We start from the raw sequence: 17,791 nt of genomic DNA, 5'->3' as shown, positions 1-17,791 counted from the left end.
TAGCAGAGATAGGATAGAGGTGTCCCTCTTGTCACAAGAGTGATATTGAGTGAGTAATGCCTGTTCCCATCAAGGCTTTGAAAAAAGAACTCTGGGATGTCACAGACATGAATGGCTAGAGGGTAAATTTGGGCAATGTTTTAACAAGGTAAAACAGGAGAAATAGGCAAGTAAAATATACTGCTATCATTATTATTAATTTATTTATTTATTAACTTGCATTATTCCATGTATTTCACCAAGCAATAACTGGTACTCTGACATAGAAAGGGTAAAGCTTCAAATTGCAGAAGCATGGGGAACATGTCCTGCTTGTGAGGTTGGAGAAAAGAAAAAAACCAGATGAAATCACAGTAATTTTGCAAATACCTGAACCCCTATTCTCTGACAAGGCTGGGCCCAGAGAGCTTGAGTGGTCAAGCTCGCCTTGGACTAGAACTGTGGGGCTGAGCACAGAGCACGGGGTTTGCAGGCCATTCTGGTCTGACAGAAAAGCCTGGAGCTAACTCTCCATCCTGTCTTAGCACCACCACCACAGTCCAGCAGCATCGAGCTTACGTTCTGTGCCCCGTGCTACCTGTTGTTTACCAGCATTCGATCTGCACAACTGCTGAGGTTGGGAGGTGATCACCTCTTTCTAGAAAAAAAAACGGAGGCCCTAGAAGTCACGTGACTCACCCACAGCCACACAGCTAGAGACACAAAGCCTGATGCCTGTCAGATCATAAACCTTATATTCCCAGCCAAAGACAGGATGCTATAGCTCCAAACCCTTCTATTTCTCTCTACCCACTCTAATTTTTATTCCACAAAAACATTTTATTTTGAGATATTTAAAGCATTTACAATTATATAGAATCTGCCGTCCAGCTTAAGGACCAAACACTTCTATTAGGTTGAACCATGTAAAATTGCCAATATTCGACCATAATTCAGTCGAAGCTACCACGACTCCTTTCTGCTTTCCTTCTTTCACATCCTGATGGGAAATGCTCTTCTTTGATCAGAAATCTTTACATACATCATTATTTGACCTAATCCTCACAGAAACCTGAGTGGTGGTGACTATTATCATCCCCACTGGCTAAGATATATCTATAGTCACTCTGAGCCTCACTTTACCTCCTCTCTAAATGGGGTGTGATAATTGTGTAATAAATTGGATTCCTGGGCAGCCCCGGTGGCGCAGCAGTTTAGCACCATCTGCAGCCCAGGGCATGATCCTGGACCCAGGATCGAGTCCCACATCGGGCTCTCTGCATGGTGCCTGCTTCTGTCTCTGCCTCTCTCTCTCTCTCTGCGTCTCTATGAATAAATAAATAAATCTTAAAAAAAAGAAATTGGATTCCTTAGAAGCAGAGCTGTATGGTGGGATCCTTTTTTTTTCCAATGGTGGTAAAATATACATAAAATAAAATTTGCCATTTCAACCATTTGTAAGTGTCAATTCTGTGGCTTTAAGCATGTTCACACGGTTGCACAACCATCACCATCATCCAAATCCAGAATTCTTTATCTTCCCGATCTGAAACTCTACCTGTGAAACACTGACTCCCCATTCCCCTCTCCCTCCAACCCCCACTAACCACAATTCTACTTTCTGTCTCTCAATTCGACTACTCTAGTTACCTCATGTAAGTAGAATCATACAGTATTTGTGCTTTTGTGACTGGCTCATTTCACTTTGAATAACAGCCTCAAGACTCATTCATGTTGCAGCACGTGTCAGAATGTCCTTCCTTTTTGAGGCTAAATACTATTCCATTGTATGGATATACCACAGCTTTTAATCCATTCATACATTAGTGGACACCTGGGTTATTTCTGCCTCTTGGCTGTTGTGAATAATGCTGCTTATGAACACGGGTGTGCAAATATGTTTGAGTCCCTGCTTTCAATTCTTTTGGTTCTATACACAGAAGTGGAATTGCTGGATCATATGATAATTCTATGTTTAATTTTTTGAGGAGCCTGCATACTGTTTTCCACGGCATCTATACCAGTTTACATTCCCATGATCAATGAAGGAACAGTTCCAATGTTTCTATATCCTTGCCAATAATACTGTGTTTCATTTTTTGGGTAAAGGCCATTCTAATGGGTGTGAAATAGTATCTCATTGTGGTTTTGATGTGAATTTCCCTAAAACTGAGCATCTTTTAATGTGTTTATTGGCCATTTGTATATCTTCTTTGAAATAAATGTTTGTTCAAGTCTTTTATCCATTTTTCAATCAGGTTGTTTGGGGTTTTTGTTGTTGATATATTCTGGATATCAATCCCTTATCCAAGATGTAATTTGCAAATATTTTCTCCCATTCCACAGGTTGCCTTTTCACCCTGTTGACTATGTCCTTTGATGTATACAAGTTTTTATTTTATTATTTTTTTAAGATTTTATTTATTTATTCATGAGAGACACAGATTGAGAGAGAGAGAGGCAGAGACACAGGCAGAGGAAGAAGCAGGCTCCCTGCGGGGAGCCTGATGTGGGACTCCATCCCGGGTCTCCAGGATCACGCCCTGGGCCGAAGGTGGGCACAAAACTGCTAAGCCAACCAGGGATTCCCTGCATACAAGTTTTTAATTGTGATATAGTCCTGCCAAACCCAATGCCATGAGTCTTTTTCGTTATATTTTCTTGTAAGAGATTTTTGTAGGATTAAGTCTTTGATCCATTTGAGTTGATTTTTGTGTATGGTGTAAGGCAAGGGTCCAGCTTCATTATTTTGCATGTGGAAATTCAGTTTTCCCAGCATTATTTGTTGAAAAGATTGTCCTTCAACTCCCATTGAATGGTCTTGGCACACTTGTCAAAAATCACTTGGCTGGGGCAGCCCCAGTGGCCCAGCGGTTTGGCACTGCCTTTGGCCCGGGGTGTGATCCTGGGGACCCAGAATCGAGTCCCATGTTGGGCTCCCTGCGTGGAGCCTGCTTCTCCCTCTGCCTGTGTCTCTTCCTCTCTCTCTCCCTCTCTCTCTGTCTCTCATGAATAAATAAATAAATAAAATCTTTAAAAAAATCACTTGGCTGTATATCTGAGGGTTTATATTTGAGCTCTCTATTCTATTCCATGGTCTATATGTCTTTCCTTAGGCCGGTACCACTGTAGTTTTGTAGTCAGGATTGAAATCAGGAAGTATGAGGCCTCCAATTTTGTTCTTATTTTGATTTTATTGCATTGGCTATTCTGGGTCTCTTGAGATTTCAAATGAATTTTATGATAAATTATATTTCTGCAAACAATGGGTTGGGGATTCTTGTGCAATTATTTGTTAAGGAAGTACTTCCATTGTGAAGTGAGGGTGGAAGGACAAGGCAGAGGGACAAGCTGAACAGGGATGTGGTTTCTGCTGGAATCTGATCCGATGGGGAACTCTGGAATGTGAACTATGCCATTTAGATCGTCCCACCCAGAATCCTGGGGGCGCTGGGCTCACATAGGTTATTGGCACATCACCCCAGTGGTGAAGAGCATAACCTCCCAGGTGTCCCCAGGTGAGGCAGCTCCTCTCAAACAAGGGCAATCTTCTAGAGCAGACTGCAGCTGTGAGCTGTAAGCAGCCAATCCTGGGGCACCTGGGAGATGCACCAGTCTGGTAAAGGGGATCTGTGACAGGAACCAATGGTATTTGCTACAAATAAGCCCCTCCAGAGTTATTATGCAGACAAATTTAAATCACTGTACAAACATTGAATTCCCCTCCCTTAAACTTCTTAGAAAATAGTTCTCAAACCGTATAGCTATTTTTATTGAGTGCTTGTTATATGCTAAGAGCTATGCTATAAGCCTTTCACATTTTCTCCCATTACCCTGACAATTAACCTATGAATTAGGTACTACTGTTGTCTCCATTTTACAGATGAGGAAATATGCTCAGGGAGGTAAAGGCATTCATCCAAGGTCACACAGCTTGAGGGAGTTGAGGATCAACCTGGTTGGCTTTTGTATTTGAGCCCAAGGTCCTAATCACCAGGCATCAGTTTCTCTCTCCAGAATTCACATGTGTCTGGGGAATGAATGTGAGGCCTGAACTGAACTGGCCTATGTGGGAAAGATTTGCCAGACAGTGGGAAATGGTGTGTTTTGGAGCAGGAATCAAAAGGCACAGCTTCATTCTACACTGGCTGACAACTCTGCAGGTCATCACACTGGTGCAAGGGTTTTGATCTGGATGGAGCCTTAGAACCCCAACAAGGCTGGTCACAACACTAATGGCTGGGCCCCACTCCCAGAGGGTCCGATTCAGTAGGTCTTAGCCAGGAACTGAGATCTTGCATTTCTGACACGTTCCCAGGTGGTGCTGTTGTTGCTGATCTGGGGACTGATTTAATGCATTGGAGCCAGATGAATGATTCTGCTGTATGCCTGCCCCCTGCCAATCATGAAACAGTCAGGCTGAGGAATGGAGCCTCTATTCTGTTGGCTGAGGTGGGTGCCTGCCGCTCGTCTGCCTTATCTGAGAGGCCCAGAACCCCTGTGATACAGGGCTCAGGCAAATGTCCCTGCCATCTGGAGCTGGAGTCTCCCTTGGAGCTGGGAGGCAGACGTCACCGAAGAGCAAAGGCCAGGAGACAGACTGTCTTAGGCCCAGAAATCTGGATAGAAGGTGGGGTCTGGGCCTTCACTTAAGCAGTACTTGCCAGCAAGACCAGTTTTATTCTGAGTATGTATTATTGGGAGTAGCTTTAGGGGGCATGCTGATTGAGATTGTGGGAGTGTTCCCAAGCCAGTGGTGTGCCTATAAACTGAATTTCAACTAAAACCCCCAAACCATAAGGGTGTATAGCATATGACAATATGTGACCAATTTCAACCTGTCAGTGTTTAAATAACAGGGTCCCCAAATTTCTGAACACTTCACTATCAATCTGCTCTTAGAACTAATATGAATAGTCTGTAGCACACCACTGTATAAAAGTCCTCAAACCACTGACACCTGCTATAACACGGATGGGTGAAGTATTATGCTGAGTGAAAGAAGCCAGACACAAAAGGTCACATGTTGCAGGATTCCATTGAGGCGAAGTTATCCAGAATAGGCAAATGCACAGACAGGAAGCAGATTAGTGTTTGCCAGGGACTGAGGAGGAGGGGAAATGTGGAATGACTCTCTAATGGTACAGGGTTTCCTTCTGGGGTGATGAAAATTCTCTGGAACAGATAGAGGTAATGGTTATGCACTATTGTGAGTGTATGCCCATGTTCACTGCAGCGTTATTCATGATAGCCCCAAAGGTGGGAGCAACCCAAGTGTTTATCAGTAGATGAATGGACGGATAATCAAAATGTGGTCCATTCACAAAATGGAGTACTATTCAGTCCTATACAGGAAGAAATGTCAATGCATGCTACAATGTGGATAAACCTTGAAAATGTCATGCTAAGTGAAATATGCCTGTCACAAAACAACAAATATTATATGATTCCACTTTTGAGATACTTGGAGTAGTCAGCATCATAGAGACAAAGCAGAGTAGCAATGGTCAGTGGCTGGGGGAGGAGGAATGGGGGGTTAGTGTTTAATGGGTTCAGAGTTTCTGTTTGAGAAGATGAAACAGTCCTGGAGATGGATGGTGGTGCTGGTTGAGCAACAGGGTGAACATATTTAATGCCACAGAACTATACACCTACGAATGATTACAATGATAAATTTTGTTATGTTTCACCATCCAAAAAAAGATCCTCAGCCCTTAATACTGCCACAGATGTTACTGGAATCCATTTGTTCATTTATTCAACAAATATTTATTGAGCACCTGCCTTGTAGCACCTCCAAAGGTACTTGCTAGGATTTCAAAGGGATTTCCTACAGATTTAGGCTCCTTCCTGTGGTGCTCATAGTCTGCTGGGGAGGGGAGCAGCACCTTAAAAAGGTGCGTAGGGGGGCGCCTGGGTGGCTTAGTGGGTTAAGTGTCTGCCTTCAGCTCAGGTCATGATCCCAGGGTCGTGGGATCAAGCCCTGTGTCGGGCTCTCTGTTGAGCAGGGAGCCTGCTTCTCCCTCTCCCTTTGCCTGCTGCTCCCCCTGCTTGTGCTCTCTCTCTCTCTGTCAAATAAATAAATAAAATCTTAAAAAAATGAATAAAAAGATGTGTATGTGTGTGTGTATCACTACATAGCTATCTTGTACATTGTAAGAAATGCTACAAATAACAAACACCATGGAAGGCTAGCTGTGTGTGTGTGTGACGTTTCAACTCTGCAGCCCTCTGAGTAAGGGGTGGTATTAAATGGGAAGGAATTGCAAACAGGTGGGACTCCTTGTCCCCCAAGAAGTAACCTCCCAATCAGAAGCATAAACAGCCCCCAAGATACTTGTAGGAGATGGAAATATAGAGAAGTATCAGATGAGTGAAGGAAATGGACATTTCCATGCATTATCACCTCATTTTCAGGGATAAAGGGAAGGTCGATGGATCACCCTTGACTCTGAGGGTAATATCACGGAAGGAAATGACTATGTGGCCTGATAATCTTCCCTGAATCCTGCTTGTATCACACTCTCTCCTCAAGGACTGTCCAGAGCTCCACACCTCTTTTTGTGGCAAATAGTGACCACTGCAACTTGGAGGAAGGTAACCTGTGACAGCTTTCAAAATTTTAAGCGCTCTGTGCTCCCACTCAGAATCGTGCTGCTGGCGGTTCAATGCAGGGACAGACACGAGCAGGTGATGATTTACTGTACGAACAACTGCTGATAAGGATTGTTAGCTTACCATGCCAGGTGCCAGGTTTGTGCTCTGCATTGATTACAGTACGTAATCTCGCAGGTTAGTGTTTGCTAATGGGGTGTCGTTAACCCCATTTTACAGATGAGGATAGTCAAGCACAGAGGGGCCAGGAGCTTACCTATGGTCAGATAGTAGGTGTCTAAGCTGGACTTTGGCAAAGCCATCTGATTTCAGAGTCCCCACTCTCAGCCACTCTGCTATAGTCTCTTCTGGTGCTGGCAAGCTTTTGCAGCAAAACCAGAAACAATCATCATGAGGGGAATAATTACACAGATTATGGCACATCCACTTAGGAAAATGTTTTAAAAAATTGTTGATCAGTATCACAATATCACAACAGTCCAGGTGTCCACCAATGGATGAATGGATAAACAAAGTGTGGTGTGTATATACAATGAAATATGAAGCAGCCTTGAAAAAAGGAAATTCTCACACATGCCACAATGTGGATGAACTTTGAAGATACCCTGCTAAATGAAATAAGTCTGACATGAAAGAGTTCACCTATATAAGGAAGCCTAAAATAGTCAAATTCACAGGAACAGAAAATAGAATAGCAGTTGCCAGGGGCTCAGGAGAAAGGGAGTCAGTTTATCTTTTTATTTTATCATTTTTTTTAGATTTTATTTATTTATTCATGAGAGACACAGAGACAGACACAGAGACATAGGCAGAGGGAGAAGCAGTTTCCCCATGGAGAGCTTGATGCAGGACTTGATCCCAGAACCCCGGGATCACGACCTGAACTCAACCTTTGAGCTTTGAGCCACCAGGTGTCCTAGGAGTTAGTGTTTAATGGGAACAGAGTTTCGGCTGGAGAAGATGAAAAGTTCTGGAGATGGATGGTGGTGGTGGTTGTACAATAATGTGAATGTACTCAAGGCTGCTAACGGTATGCTTACAATTGTCGAAATGGCGATTTTTATTTTATGTATATTTTATCACAATAAATACACACACACACAAGTTAATCTGTAAGAGCCAACAGGAAAAGACTGGGGCTTATTATTTTATTTTTTAGAGAGAGAGAGAGAGTGCATGTAGGGTGGGAGGAGAGGCCAAGGGAGAGGGAGAGGGAGAAAGAGAACCTTAGCAGGCTCCACACCCAGCTCAGAGCCCAGCTCAGGGTTCTATCTCATGACCCTGAGATCATGACCTGACCTGAAATCAATAGTCAGACATTTAACCAACTGAGCCACCCGGGTGTCCTGGGGTTTATTATTAAATACACTAGAATATGACCTTGTAATCTAGGTCCTTTGTTACTAAGATTTAAATGTGATCTTGAACCAGCGGCCCCAGTATCCCCTACAAGCTTGTTGGAAATTCAGAGTTCCAGGCCCTAACCCAGACCTACTGAGTCAGCATCTGCATTTTAACCAGGTCCCCAGATAATTTGTGTGCGTGTTCAAGTCTGAGAAGTCCTGCTGCATTTATGTTTCCACAGTTCTAGGTACTCTAGAAGGATCCCTAATAAATCAAAGACTGGTTGCTTCTGGGGGAAGGACTGCATGGAAGGGGGACTTTTTGCATGGGAAGGGCATTTTTTTTTCTTGGACCTTTCTGTAATATTGACAATTTTTAACCTGCACATCTATTACTTTAATAATACATATAAATAATAATAGCAACTATTTACAGAGCTCTTATTGATCATGTGGCATCTGGTAAGCCTGTTGCAGATGCTTTCATCTGTGGAATAGGAATGACAATGGGCTTGCAGGACCACCGAGAAGGTTAATGGGAAAATCAGGAAAAAATGAATGCTAGCTTCCCTCAACCAGGCTCCATTCAAGTCACCTTTCTGCCTGAGCTTGGAGTACACTGACTTTGTGAAATGTGACTCTGAGAAAGTGGCTTACCTCCCTGCAGTTGTAAACCAGGATCTGTTCAAACTCCTTCTCTGGCACACAACTAGAAGCCAGGGCACCTTTATTTAGGAAAACTTGTTTTAAGACAGACATACAGAGAGACCTTTGACACTAAATGATACTCAGAAAGCCAGGCTACATCTTGAATCAGTCAGGTTCCTAAAAGTATTTATCAACCATCGGAGCCAAGATATCCCAAGCTGGGGGGTGGAAAAATGTGATATGAAAGATAAAATCGCAGTGACATACGTTAAGTGTGTGAGGGCTTTGAAACAGGTTGGCTCACAATTTCTTGGCATTTGTTGTGTATATACAGCATGTAATTTACCAAAATAGCAGAGAACATTTATTTCACATAATTTTGCTATTTAAAGAAGAGAAGAGCTCGAGGAGATGGCTGTCAACTTAAAGGTCTTGTTTGCACCATCATGTAATTTGCTCCGGTAGCTTAAATTAGGGTCTGAGACTTGGTTAGGGTATATTAGATAAGATACTTTTTTTTTCATCTGAGCTTCTGGACTTGTATCCTCTGAGTTGATAATCTGCCAGACCAAAAAGGAAGCTTAGAGCTAACTGTGATTTTCACAGGGCGGCAGTTAGTGTCCTGTCATGGAGAGAGTTGGTCTGCCCCAGGGGAGTAGAGAGCCCAACTGTGGCAAACAGACTGATCTAGGTTTGGATCCCTTGTCCATGACAGCTGCTGTGCGACCCTGGGTAGGTTACTTTACCTCTCTGAGTCTTTGTTTCCTCCCTGATGGGATAGAGATGGTAATTCCCACCTCACAGGGTTGCCATGGAGATGAAAGGAGCCCATATAAACAGAGAGTGGCACAAAGCCTGGCACAATCATTCAGTGTTTCGTGTTTGCTGAGTGCTGACTGTTCTCTGAGTGCTGGGATAGATACCAAAGGGACAGAATAATAGATGCAGCCCCTGCCCTCATGGGGTGCAGCGCTCTAGTTGGGGAAATGGTAAACAAAGAAATTGTAATACATTTGCACATGAATGGATCTTGAGAAGGAAACTGAAGGGGTGCCAAGAAAAAGAATTACTGGAGGAAGAAGGAGTCAGAGTAGACCTCCCTAAGGAGGCTGAGATCAAGAGGGCTAGGAGAGTGGCGCACAGATTGGGGAGGAGAGTGTTGGGAAGAGCAAGGAAGATGGATGGTGCAAAGGCCCAGAGGTGGGATCCAAGTGTGGAGGTCAGAGAGACGGTCCAGATCATGCAGGGCTCTGGATACCACTGTGAGGATTTTCCATGTTATCCTGAGGCCAAGAGGACACCACTGAAAGTTTTCAAGTGCGCAGGAGAGGGTAGAAGATGATGAGAGTTGAGTTTTGAGAAATGAGTACACTCATCTGGTACAGGTTTCCACAAGAGGAGGAACAGATTGTGGAGCGTGTTTTAAAATATAGATTTTATTATTATTTAGGTATAGCAAGGCCAACAGATTAAGAGACGACTGCCAAGAAAAAATACACCTTGTTAGGTGAGGCAGGAGTTAACTCGTGGAGGGACAGTCCCTCCAGGGTCAGTAAGATGTCAAAACACTAGAATATAGAAAATATAAGGCATGGTTGACACAGAAGGACAGCACGGAGAAAGGAGGCAGAGAGACCAGGGAGGAGGCTGTGTGATCAGCTGTGTGAGAGGTGATGGTGGGGTGGTAGGGGGACTATAGCAGAAGGAGGAGCTGAAGCTTTTGTCATTTGCCCTCCCCACCACCCACCAATCAGTAGAGGAAGACATCTTTCCTGGGAGACCTGTCTGCAAGGCATAACAAGTGCTAACTTGTTTGGGGGACTCAGTTGGCAACGCTGATGACCAGCACCCCTCAGTTTTGTCCAAATGCTTAGCTGTGTTGTCACACTGGGGCTTCTTTGGAATCTAAGACCTATTGGCAAATGGGATTAGATGCTGTGGATCTGAAGCAGCAGAAATTACCAAGATCCCTTAAAATAGGATTTGCTTTTTGTTTCCTTTGAGACAACACCTGAGCACCAAATCACACATTGATCTGAGTGACTTGGGAAGAGTCTTTGCAGGGGCTGGACCTCTGTCTTCAAATATTTGAAGTTTGGGCATGTGAAAGATGATGTTTGTTAACTTGGATCCCAAGACCAGAGCTTGAACATCAGGGTATAGAGAAGAGGGAAACAGATTTCTTTCTTTTTTTTTTTTTTTTTTTTTTGGGGGGGGGGAACAGATTTCAACACTGTCTGGGGAGCTGCCTTAGGTAGAGAAGTCCAGAGATGAAAAAGGCTGCTGTCGGAGGTAGTGGACTCACCTTTGTGACAAATGGTCTAGGAGAGATGGGTATCCACCTGTGTGGACCAGGGATGATGATATTTAATATGTACCACTCCGTCACACCTAAATGCTATATATACTTACTATCTTATATGATGATATAAATTCAACAGCCCTGGGAGGGAAGTGTTATTCATACCCCCAACTTATAGATAAGTAAATAGAAGCTCAGAGACATTACACCAATTGGCCCAGGTTCCCTGGATAGTATATAGTGTACTAGTGTCACTGGCCTGAGTAGTTTCACAGCCCATGATCTCAACTAATTAGCTGATGCTCCTCTGAGGCCAAGAACACCCTTAGGGAACTGATTAAAATGCCAATTCCTAGATCACTGTCCTGACCTGATGCTTGTGCATCTCTGCACAGTAAAGCCCAGAGATCTGAATTTTAATAAGCTATGGATGGTGGCCACAGATGTTTGAAAGCCACCACTTGATGCCCTCCTGCTCTGGATTGGGGAGACAAGGTATGAGGGAGTGTTTGGATACAATGGATTTTAAGGTCCTTTCCATTCCTGAATGTCTAGAAGTCTGTAATTAAAGGAAATTTTAGTTTTCTGTGGATTTTATTTGTTTATACTTTCCTGCCACCCCCATCGATCTGAATAGCATTGATTGTGCTCCCTGGATAATGGACCATTAGCTTATATTCTGGACAAAAGGTAACAATCACAAATAAATAATAGTTATCATTTATTAAGACCTTATCATGTGCTGATAGCTTCACTAAGCACTTGAAACTGAGGCCTGGAGAAGAAAAAATTACCTTCCCATTTGGCAGGAAAGGCAGGATTTGAATCCAGGTCTGCTTGAGTAGAGAGCCCTTGCACTTGATTTTTCTGTGCTATGGTTGCAGTGGAAGGAGGGTAGGGGACAGAAGTCTGTGCTACAACTCTCCAGGTAGTTTGTCTTTTTAATTTATTAATTCATTCAACAACGCATGCCATGAGGACCTTCTCTGTGTCAGACTCAGCTCTTGTCCTCATAGATCTTACAGTCTTTTACTAAAGGTATACTGAGGATGGAGGAAGGTGCAGAACTTGCTGGTAGAAGATTTACTAGGGTCCTGACATGACTAAGGTCAGAGAAATGAAGTTGAAAGAGAGATCCAAAGATGCTCTGGAAATGGAGAGACTGAATAATTTATTGACTACACTAAAATACTTTAGTGGTTCTCAATGGGGCACAATTTCTTCTCCTAGGGGACATTAGCAACGTCAGAGATATTTTTGATTGTCACAGCTTGGAGTGACAGGCTGTGACATCTAGTGGGTAGAGGCTAGGGATGCTGCTAAACGTCCTATAATGCATAGCACAGTCCCCCCACCACAAAGTATTATCTAGTCCAAAATGTGAATAGGGTCAAAATCGAGAAACCATGTACTACAGAGTAAAAGATAATTAATAACTATAACAATAATTTCCATGAGCCAGGATGATACCAGGCACACCCATCTAAAGAGCTTAGAATCCTAAAGCTGAAAATGCCTTCAAAGGTGACCCAGGGACCCCTTAGGTCTCAGGAAAGTGAATACATTGCCAAAGATCACACAGTGATTCACATACAGATCTGCATAATTCTTTTAGACAGCCAGAGAAGTGTTTGATTGGGGCTATAAAGCTATTCTTTGGGCCAGCAGACTGTGAGACGATACTCCCTATAACCTAAGGTCACCCAAGCAATGGCTTCTTTGCAAGGGGACCTTCTTTCTTTGGCTCTCAGATATTTCCCCTCTTAAGTCACTAAAACACATACCCCCTAGAGGTGAGGCTGGCATGTGTTTGAAATGATGAGGTGTGAACATCTTTGAGCTTAAGGTTTTAAAAGGTTTTGGTGGGTTGACCTTGAGGATCCCTAGGTGATTAAAATAACTCTTTGCTTTTTGCCTGAAGTAAATGATAATGAACCCCTATCTCTTCTCCTAGGCCAGGATTCTCCCCCTTTGGGGAACATTTTCTTAGTGTTCTGAAAAGGAGGCCTTGGATTCCAGGTGATGTTGGAGGTTAAGGGAAACAAATCTAGAGTGGAGGGAGACAAATAACACCAGCACTTTTCATCGAACCCTTACTTGGAGCCAGGTGTTGTCCTAAGAACTTCCCAATAATGACTATCTTGATCCTCGCAGCAGCCCTGCCGTGTAGATACTGCCATTATCGTGACTTTATGGAGGAACACCCAGCCCATGGGAGATGAAGTCACTAGTCTAAGGCCACCCAGATTTTAAAACCCAGGTCTACCTGCCTCAGAGCCCACATTTTGACCCTTACTGCCAGTTAAGCCCAGCAGAAGTCAGTGGGAGATTCATTGAGGTAGTGGACTTAAGTTTAATCTTGAAAACAAAGCTTATGAGAAGGGAGGGAGATAGAGAATGGATTGGGCAAACACAGGATAAAGTTCAAGCTCATTGTCACATACTATGGGGCTCTATATGGCCTGGTCCTTGTCATCCTGTGCAGCCTCCCTCAAGCCACTAGTTTATTATGTTCCCTCCACTGACCTGATTTTGAGACACAATACTTTTTTCCACTACAGTGCTTTTGCCTATACTATTTCTTTTGTCCATAATATTCCTCATCCCATCTCTTTCCTTGGATGACTTACACCTACACATCTCTGGGGGCTCAACTGGCAGAGCCAGTAATGTTACTCCCTCATGGAAACCTTCACTGATTCTCCCCTTCCCCCATCTAGAACTAGTCTCATTGCACCCTGTGCTTGTCCTTTGCAGCCCTTAAAACAATTCTCACAATTATTGTGCAGTGATGTGTTCAATGTCTACCTTTCTCAGCACCAGACCAATGTCTGATAGAATTTTCTGCAGTTACAGAAATCTCTTAGATCTGTGCAGTCCAACATGGTAGTCACTAGCCACATGTAGCCATCGAGCACTTGAAAAGTGATTAGTGCAACTGAGAAAATGATTTTTCACATTTCACATATTTTATTTCTAAATTATATTTTATATTGTATATTATACTATAGTAATGATTTTATATACAAATTATATAATTTAAGTTGAAATTTAAATAGCCACATATGGCTAGTGACTAAAATATTGGACATTGTAGCTCCAACTTGTGACTTCCTTGAAGGCAAGGATTATACCTATCTTATTCAGTTTTAGAATCCCTTGTACCTAGGATGGTGTCCAAATGAATAAAATAAATCAGTCAATCAACCAATCAACCAATGTAGTCTACAAAAGTTGCTTTCAAGAAATCATCCTAGAAAGGAGAGATCTAGAGAAGTCTGACTTGCACAGGGTCACACAATAAGGCAGAACTAGATATAAAATCTTAGCCTCTGGAATCTCCTGTACATGTGCCTAAATGGACAGCAGGAGAAAAGCAGAGGTTGTTTGGGGCCTGAAAGGAATCATCCTAGAGCTGTATGAAGGAGCTTCCAAGTGCAAGGAGGGACTGTTTTCTTAGGAACTCTCATCCCTTTTCCCCCTCCTCGAACCCTATAAACTACTTAGTGGCTTATAATCTATTAACACTTGGCTTCCCATAGGACTGAGCCTGTTCCAAAGTCCACTCTTGCCAACCCTCTACAAGGCATTCTGATTTTTTAAAAAAAAACCATATTGCTCTCAGGAAATCTGCTGCCTGCAATCTGTGCACAATATACACAGGGTGTGGTTTAAAAAACATCTAAGTCGTGACTTGTAACCCACTCAGATTCACGTGGCTATTCCTTTTATTTCACTCCTTTTTTATAAATAGAAGTCAACACATTTCAGGGCTAATTTTGACTCCATTCAAATTGCAGATTACAATTCTGAAGATTCCAGAATAGGGAGCCTATATATTTTTATAACAATTTTTAAGATGTAATAATAATATTAGTTAATATATATGTTGAATGCCTTGTTTACCAGGCATTCAGCACACATTATCTCACTCGATCATTAGAGTAACTCTGTGAATCAAGGACTATTGTGAGCCCCGTTTTAGGGTGAGGGAAACTCAGTCTTTTTTTTTTTTTAAGGTTTTATTTATTTATCCATGATAGACATAGAGAGAAAGAGAGAGAGAGAGAGACACAGAGAGAGAGAGAGAGAGAGAGAGAGAGAGAAGCAGGCTCCATGCAAGGAGCCTGATGCGGAACTCGATCCCGGGACTCCAGGATGGTGCCCTGGGCCAAAGGCAAACACCAAACCGCTGAGCCACCCAGGGATCCCCGAAACTCAGTCTTAAAAAGGTTAAGGCACTTGCTCAAAGTCAAATAACCAAAAAGTAGCAAAGCCAGGATCTGAACTCAAGTCTGTCTTACTCAAGAGCCGATACTCTTAGCCAGTACACAATTTGGCCTCTCTGATAGATATTACGTGTATTTATGTGTTAAAGTATCAGAGAATAATCAAGAAATTTGACCTGCAGTTTAGGAAAAGATTACTTTTTATTCTTGTACTTCTTTTTGAACTTTTAAACCCTATATATATAATTATATTAGTATATTCTACATTAGTATAAAAAAGTAAATTAATTTTTAAATTTAAATAAATAAAAACCTCTTATTATTTTTATCTTCTTTTTAAACCAGAGAGGAATTGTCACAATAGTGTCATATCTATACCTGAATAGGTTAAATATACATGAATCTCTGAGTAAATCTGTAAAGTTCACATGCTCTGACATTATTTGAAAATTTATCTCAGTAAACTGCAGTTCTAATATGTACTGTATTTTTATTCTAAATACCAGATTTCATATTTCAGTTTCTGCATTATTTCTTATTTTGAGATAATAGGTTGTTTTTTTTTAAGACATTATATTTATTTTCAACGAAAATGGTAGGTTTCCCTCGAGAGATTTACACTCAGATATGTATATGTTTATGTATTCATACATTGACCTCTGGATATTGTAACTGAACATCCTTTGGCATTTGTGAAATAATGTTGTATTACATAAGATATGCTATTTGTGGATCAATTAATAAAAACTTAAAAGTAGAATTTAATTAAAAATTTTAAATGAAAATTAATTTTACTCCAATTGAGAAGTAAACATTAACAATACCCTTCAGTATTCAGAGCCTCAGAGAGCTGTATCCGTCACACTAAAAGTCACTTGGGAGAATTTCTCCATGGTTCAGAGAGGAAGAAAAGATTTTAAGTCAGGAAAATATACATACACTAACAATGATGTATCCTTTCCAACAATCCAGACAGTGCCTACTTTTACCATCCAAATGGCTACTGCTTCTAAAAATTAAAACAAAAATCCCCATTAGTGCCCATATCTCATAGTCTAGAGATCTGCTTAACAAATCACTGGCTTGTAGTAGGAGGCATCTGTAAGCCCCTCTACGTGGCCTCTGTCCTTTCCATTGCTTGGTTGTGTTTCCTGAGATTCTGAGAGCAAATTTGATATCCCTTAAAAATTCCTATCCTCTAGCTTTGTATTCCTGATGTTCTCAGGGATAGCCTTCGACAGAGTCTCACTCTAGCTAGCTGTTACAAAAACCTTTCATTCAGAAGAAGGCAAGAGGTTTCAGCCCTCTCATTCACACACACACACACACACTTCATAAACAACAATACTTTGCCCAAACCTCCCCTCTAGGAAGGTATTCTGGCTTTTTTAGAAACCACTTTGCAACCATCAGTACCGTTCCCTTCCAGAAGACCTTGCAGAAAAATTAGGAATTTCACGGCATAGGAGAAAAGGCTGGGAAAAACCGATGTCATTGCATGGACTCATCAATTCGGTCCACATTTCAAAACAGCGGCTAACGCTTTCTTAAAACACAGACCTCAAAATTTCCCTTTAGGATTGCGAGCAATTAAGAGGGAAAACATAACCCCTCTCGCTCCCCCTGAAGATTCTGACGGATCTGAAAAATAGAACTGAGTCAGAGATACAGAGGCTGGACTGCTGGAGCAGGAAAATGGCTTGTCTCCTCGGGGCCTAAGTCTGTCCTCTCAAACAGTTCCTTTTAAATTCAAGAAGCCATGCACAGATGCCCCCCTGCAGGGCTCCGTGTTTTAAAGGAAAGCCTGTCTGCCTCTCCCTCGCCCCCATGATACTCACGGCAGCTGCCTTAGCTGGAATAAGTCCTCCTCCATGTCCGCGCTGCGCCAGGACGAGCCCTTTTCATGGCCCTTACATGGTGTTGGTGGAGGACGAGCGGCCGGGGCTTCAGCACCGGGGTCCGGACAGCTCCCGCGCCGCGTCCTCCCTCGGCGGCAGCTGTTCGGGGGAGGGAGCCGCCGCCGACCAGCCCACGAGACAAAGCCGCCGCCGCCGCCGCCGCCGCCGGGAGAGGGGGCGGAGAGGGGGCGGCCGGGGGCAGAGCGAGCCGCGCGGGGAGAGGGGGCGGGGAGAGCCCTTCTGCTCAGAGGAATTCACGGGCTCTCTCTGGTTGCCGACGTTGTCCTGGGTGCCTGTAGGGCACACCAGCCTGTGAAATGGCTGTCGGAGTACCAATGAGCACTCTTTGGCTGACTACGCCTCTCTAAATGTTTATTTGTGGGGATTCATTAATGTTGACCTCGGCGTGATATCCTTGACACCCAGGCTGGTGTCGCAAACCAAGGGAATGAAAAATGCAAAGATGAATGCATGCATTTAAAATGTTGTTTATTGAGCACCTACTGTATGCCCGGCGCTGTGATCGGCACTGCGCATATGTGAAGCAAGTTAGACATGTCATTGTCATCACGGAGCTGTCTGGTCTAGGGAAGTGAATCCAGGAAAAAAAAAAAAAAAAAAAAAATATATATATATATATATATGTATATGTATAAGAAGGCCAAAGATCACTCATTCATTCCTTCAGTGAGCAAGTATTACTGAGTGATTTCTACAGCTCTGACGCTGGGAAATCAAAGATTAATAAAACTAAATCCCTGCCTTCAAAATCCTCCC

General features: G+C 42.8%; 2 protein-coding genes across 4 annotated transcripts in view; one reads left to right on the top strand and one right to left on the bottom strand.

The window, feature by feature from the left end:
• The window catches only part of SVOP (SV2 related protein), a 70,724-nt gene extending 53,352 nt beyond the window's left edge, over nucleotides 1-17,372 (bottom strand). The window contains exon 1 of one of the 2 annotated variants that reach the window (XM_077876032.1): nucleotides 16,955-17,372. Coding sequence is in view for 1 of the 2 variants with exons in the window: in XM_077876031.1 (XP_077732157.1) it covers nucleotides 16,955-16,989 (35 nt within the window). In the remaining variant the exon portion in view is untranslated. The remainder of the gene's footprint in view (nucleotides 1-16,954) is intronic. The other variant, XM_077876031.1, reaches the window with a different exon arrangement.
• Nucleotides 1-17,791, top strand: part of USP30 (ubiquitin specific peptidase 30) — a 63,864-nt gene that overhangs the window by 1,615 nt on the left and 44,458 nt on the right. The window contains exon 2 of one of the 2 annotated variants that reach the window (XM_077876037.1): nucleotides 4,298-4,431. The exons of the other annotated variant lie outside the window; for it this stretch is intronic. Within the exon in view, the coding sequence (XP_077732163.1) occupies nucleotides 4,406-4,431 (26 nt within the window). The 5' untranslated portion in view covers nucleotides 4,298-4,405. The remainder of the gene's footprint in view (nucleotides 1-4,297; nucleotides 4,432-17,791) is intronic. 2 annotated transcript variants of the gene reach the window in all.

Source organism: Canis aureus, chromosome 27, assembly GCF_053574225.1.
Source record: "Canis aureus isolate CA01 chromosome 27, VMU_Caureus_v.1.0, whole genome shotgun sequence".
Taxonomy (NCBI): Eukaryota; Metazoa; Chordata; class Mammalia; order Carnivora; family Canidae; genus Canis; species Canis aureus.
Note: the sequence above shows the minus strand (reverse complement) of the source record. Positions and strands in the feature narration are given on the sequence as shown.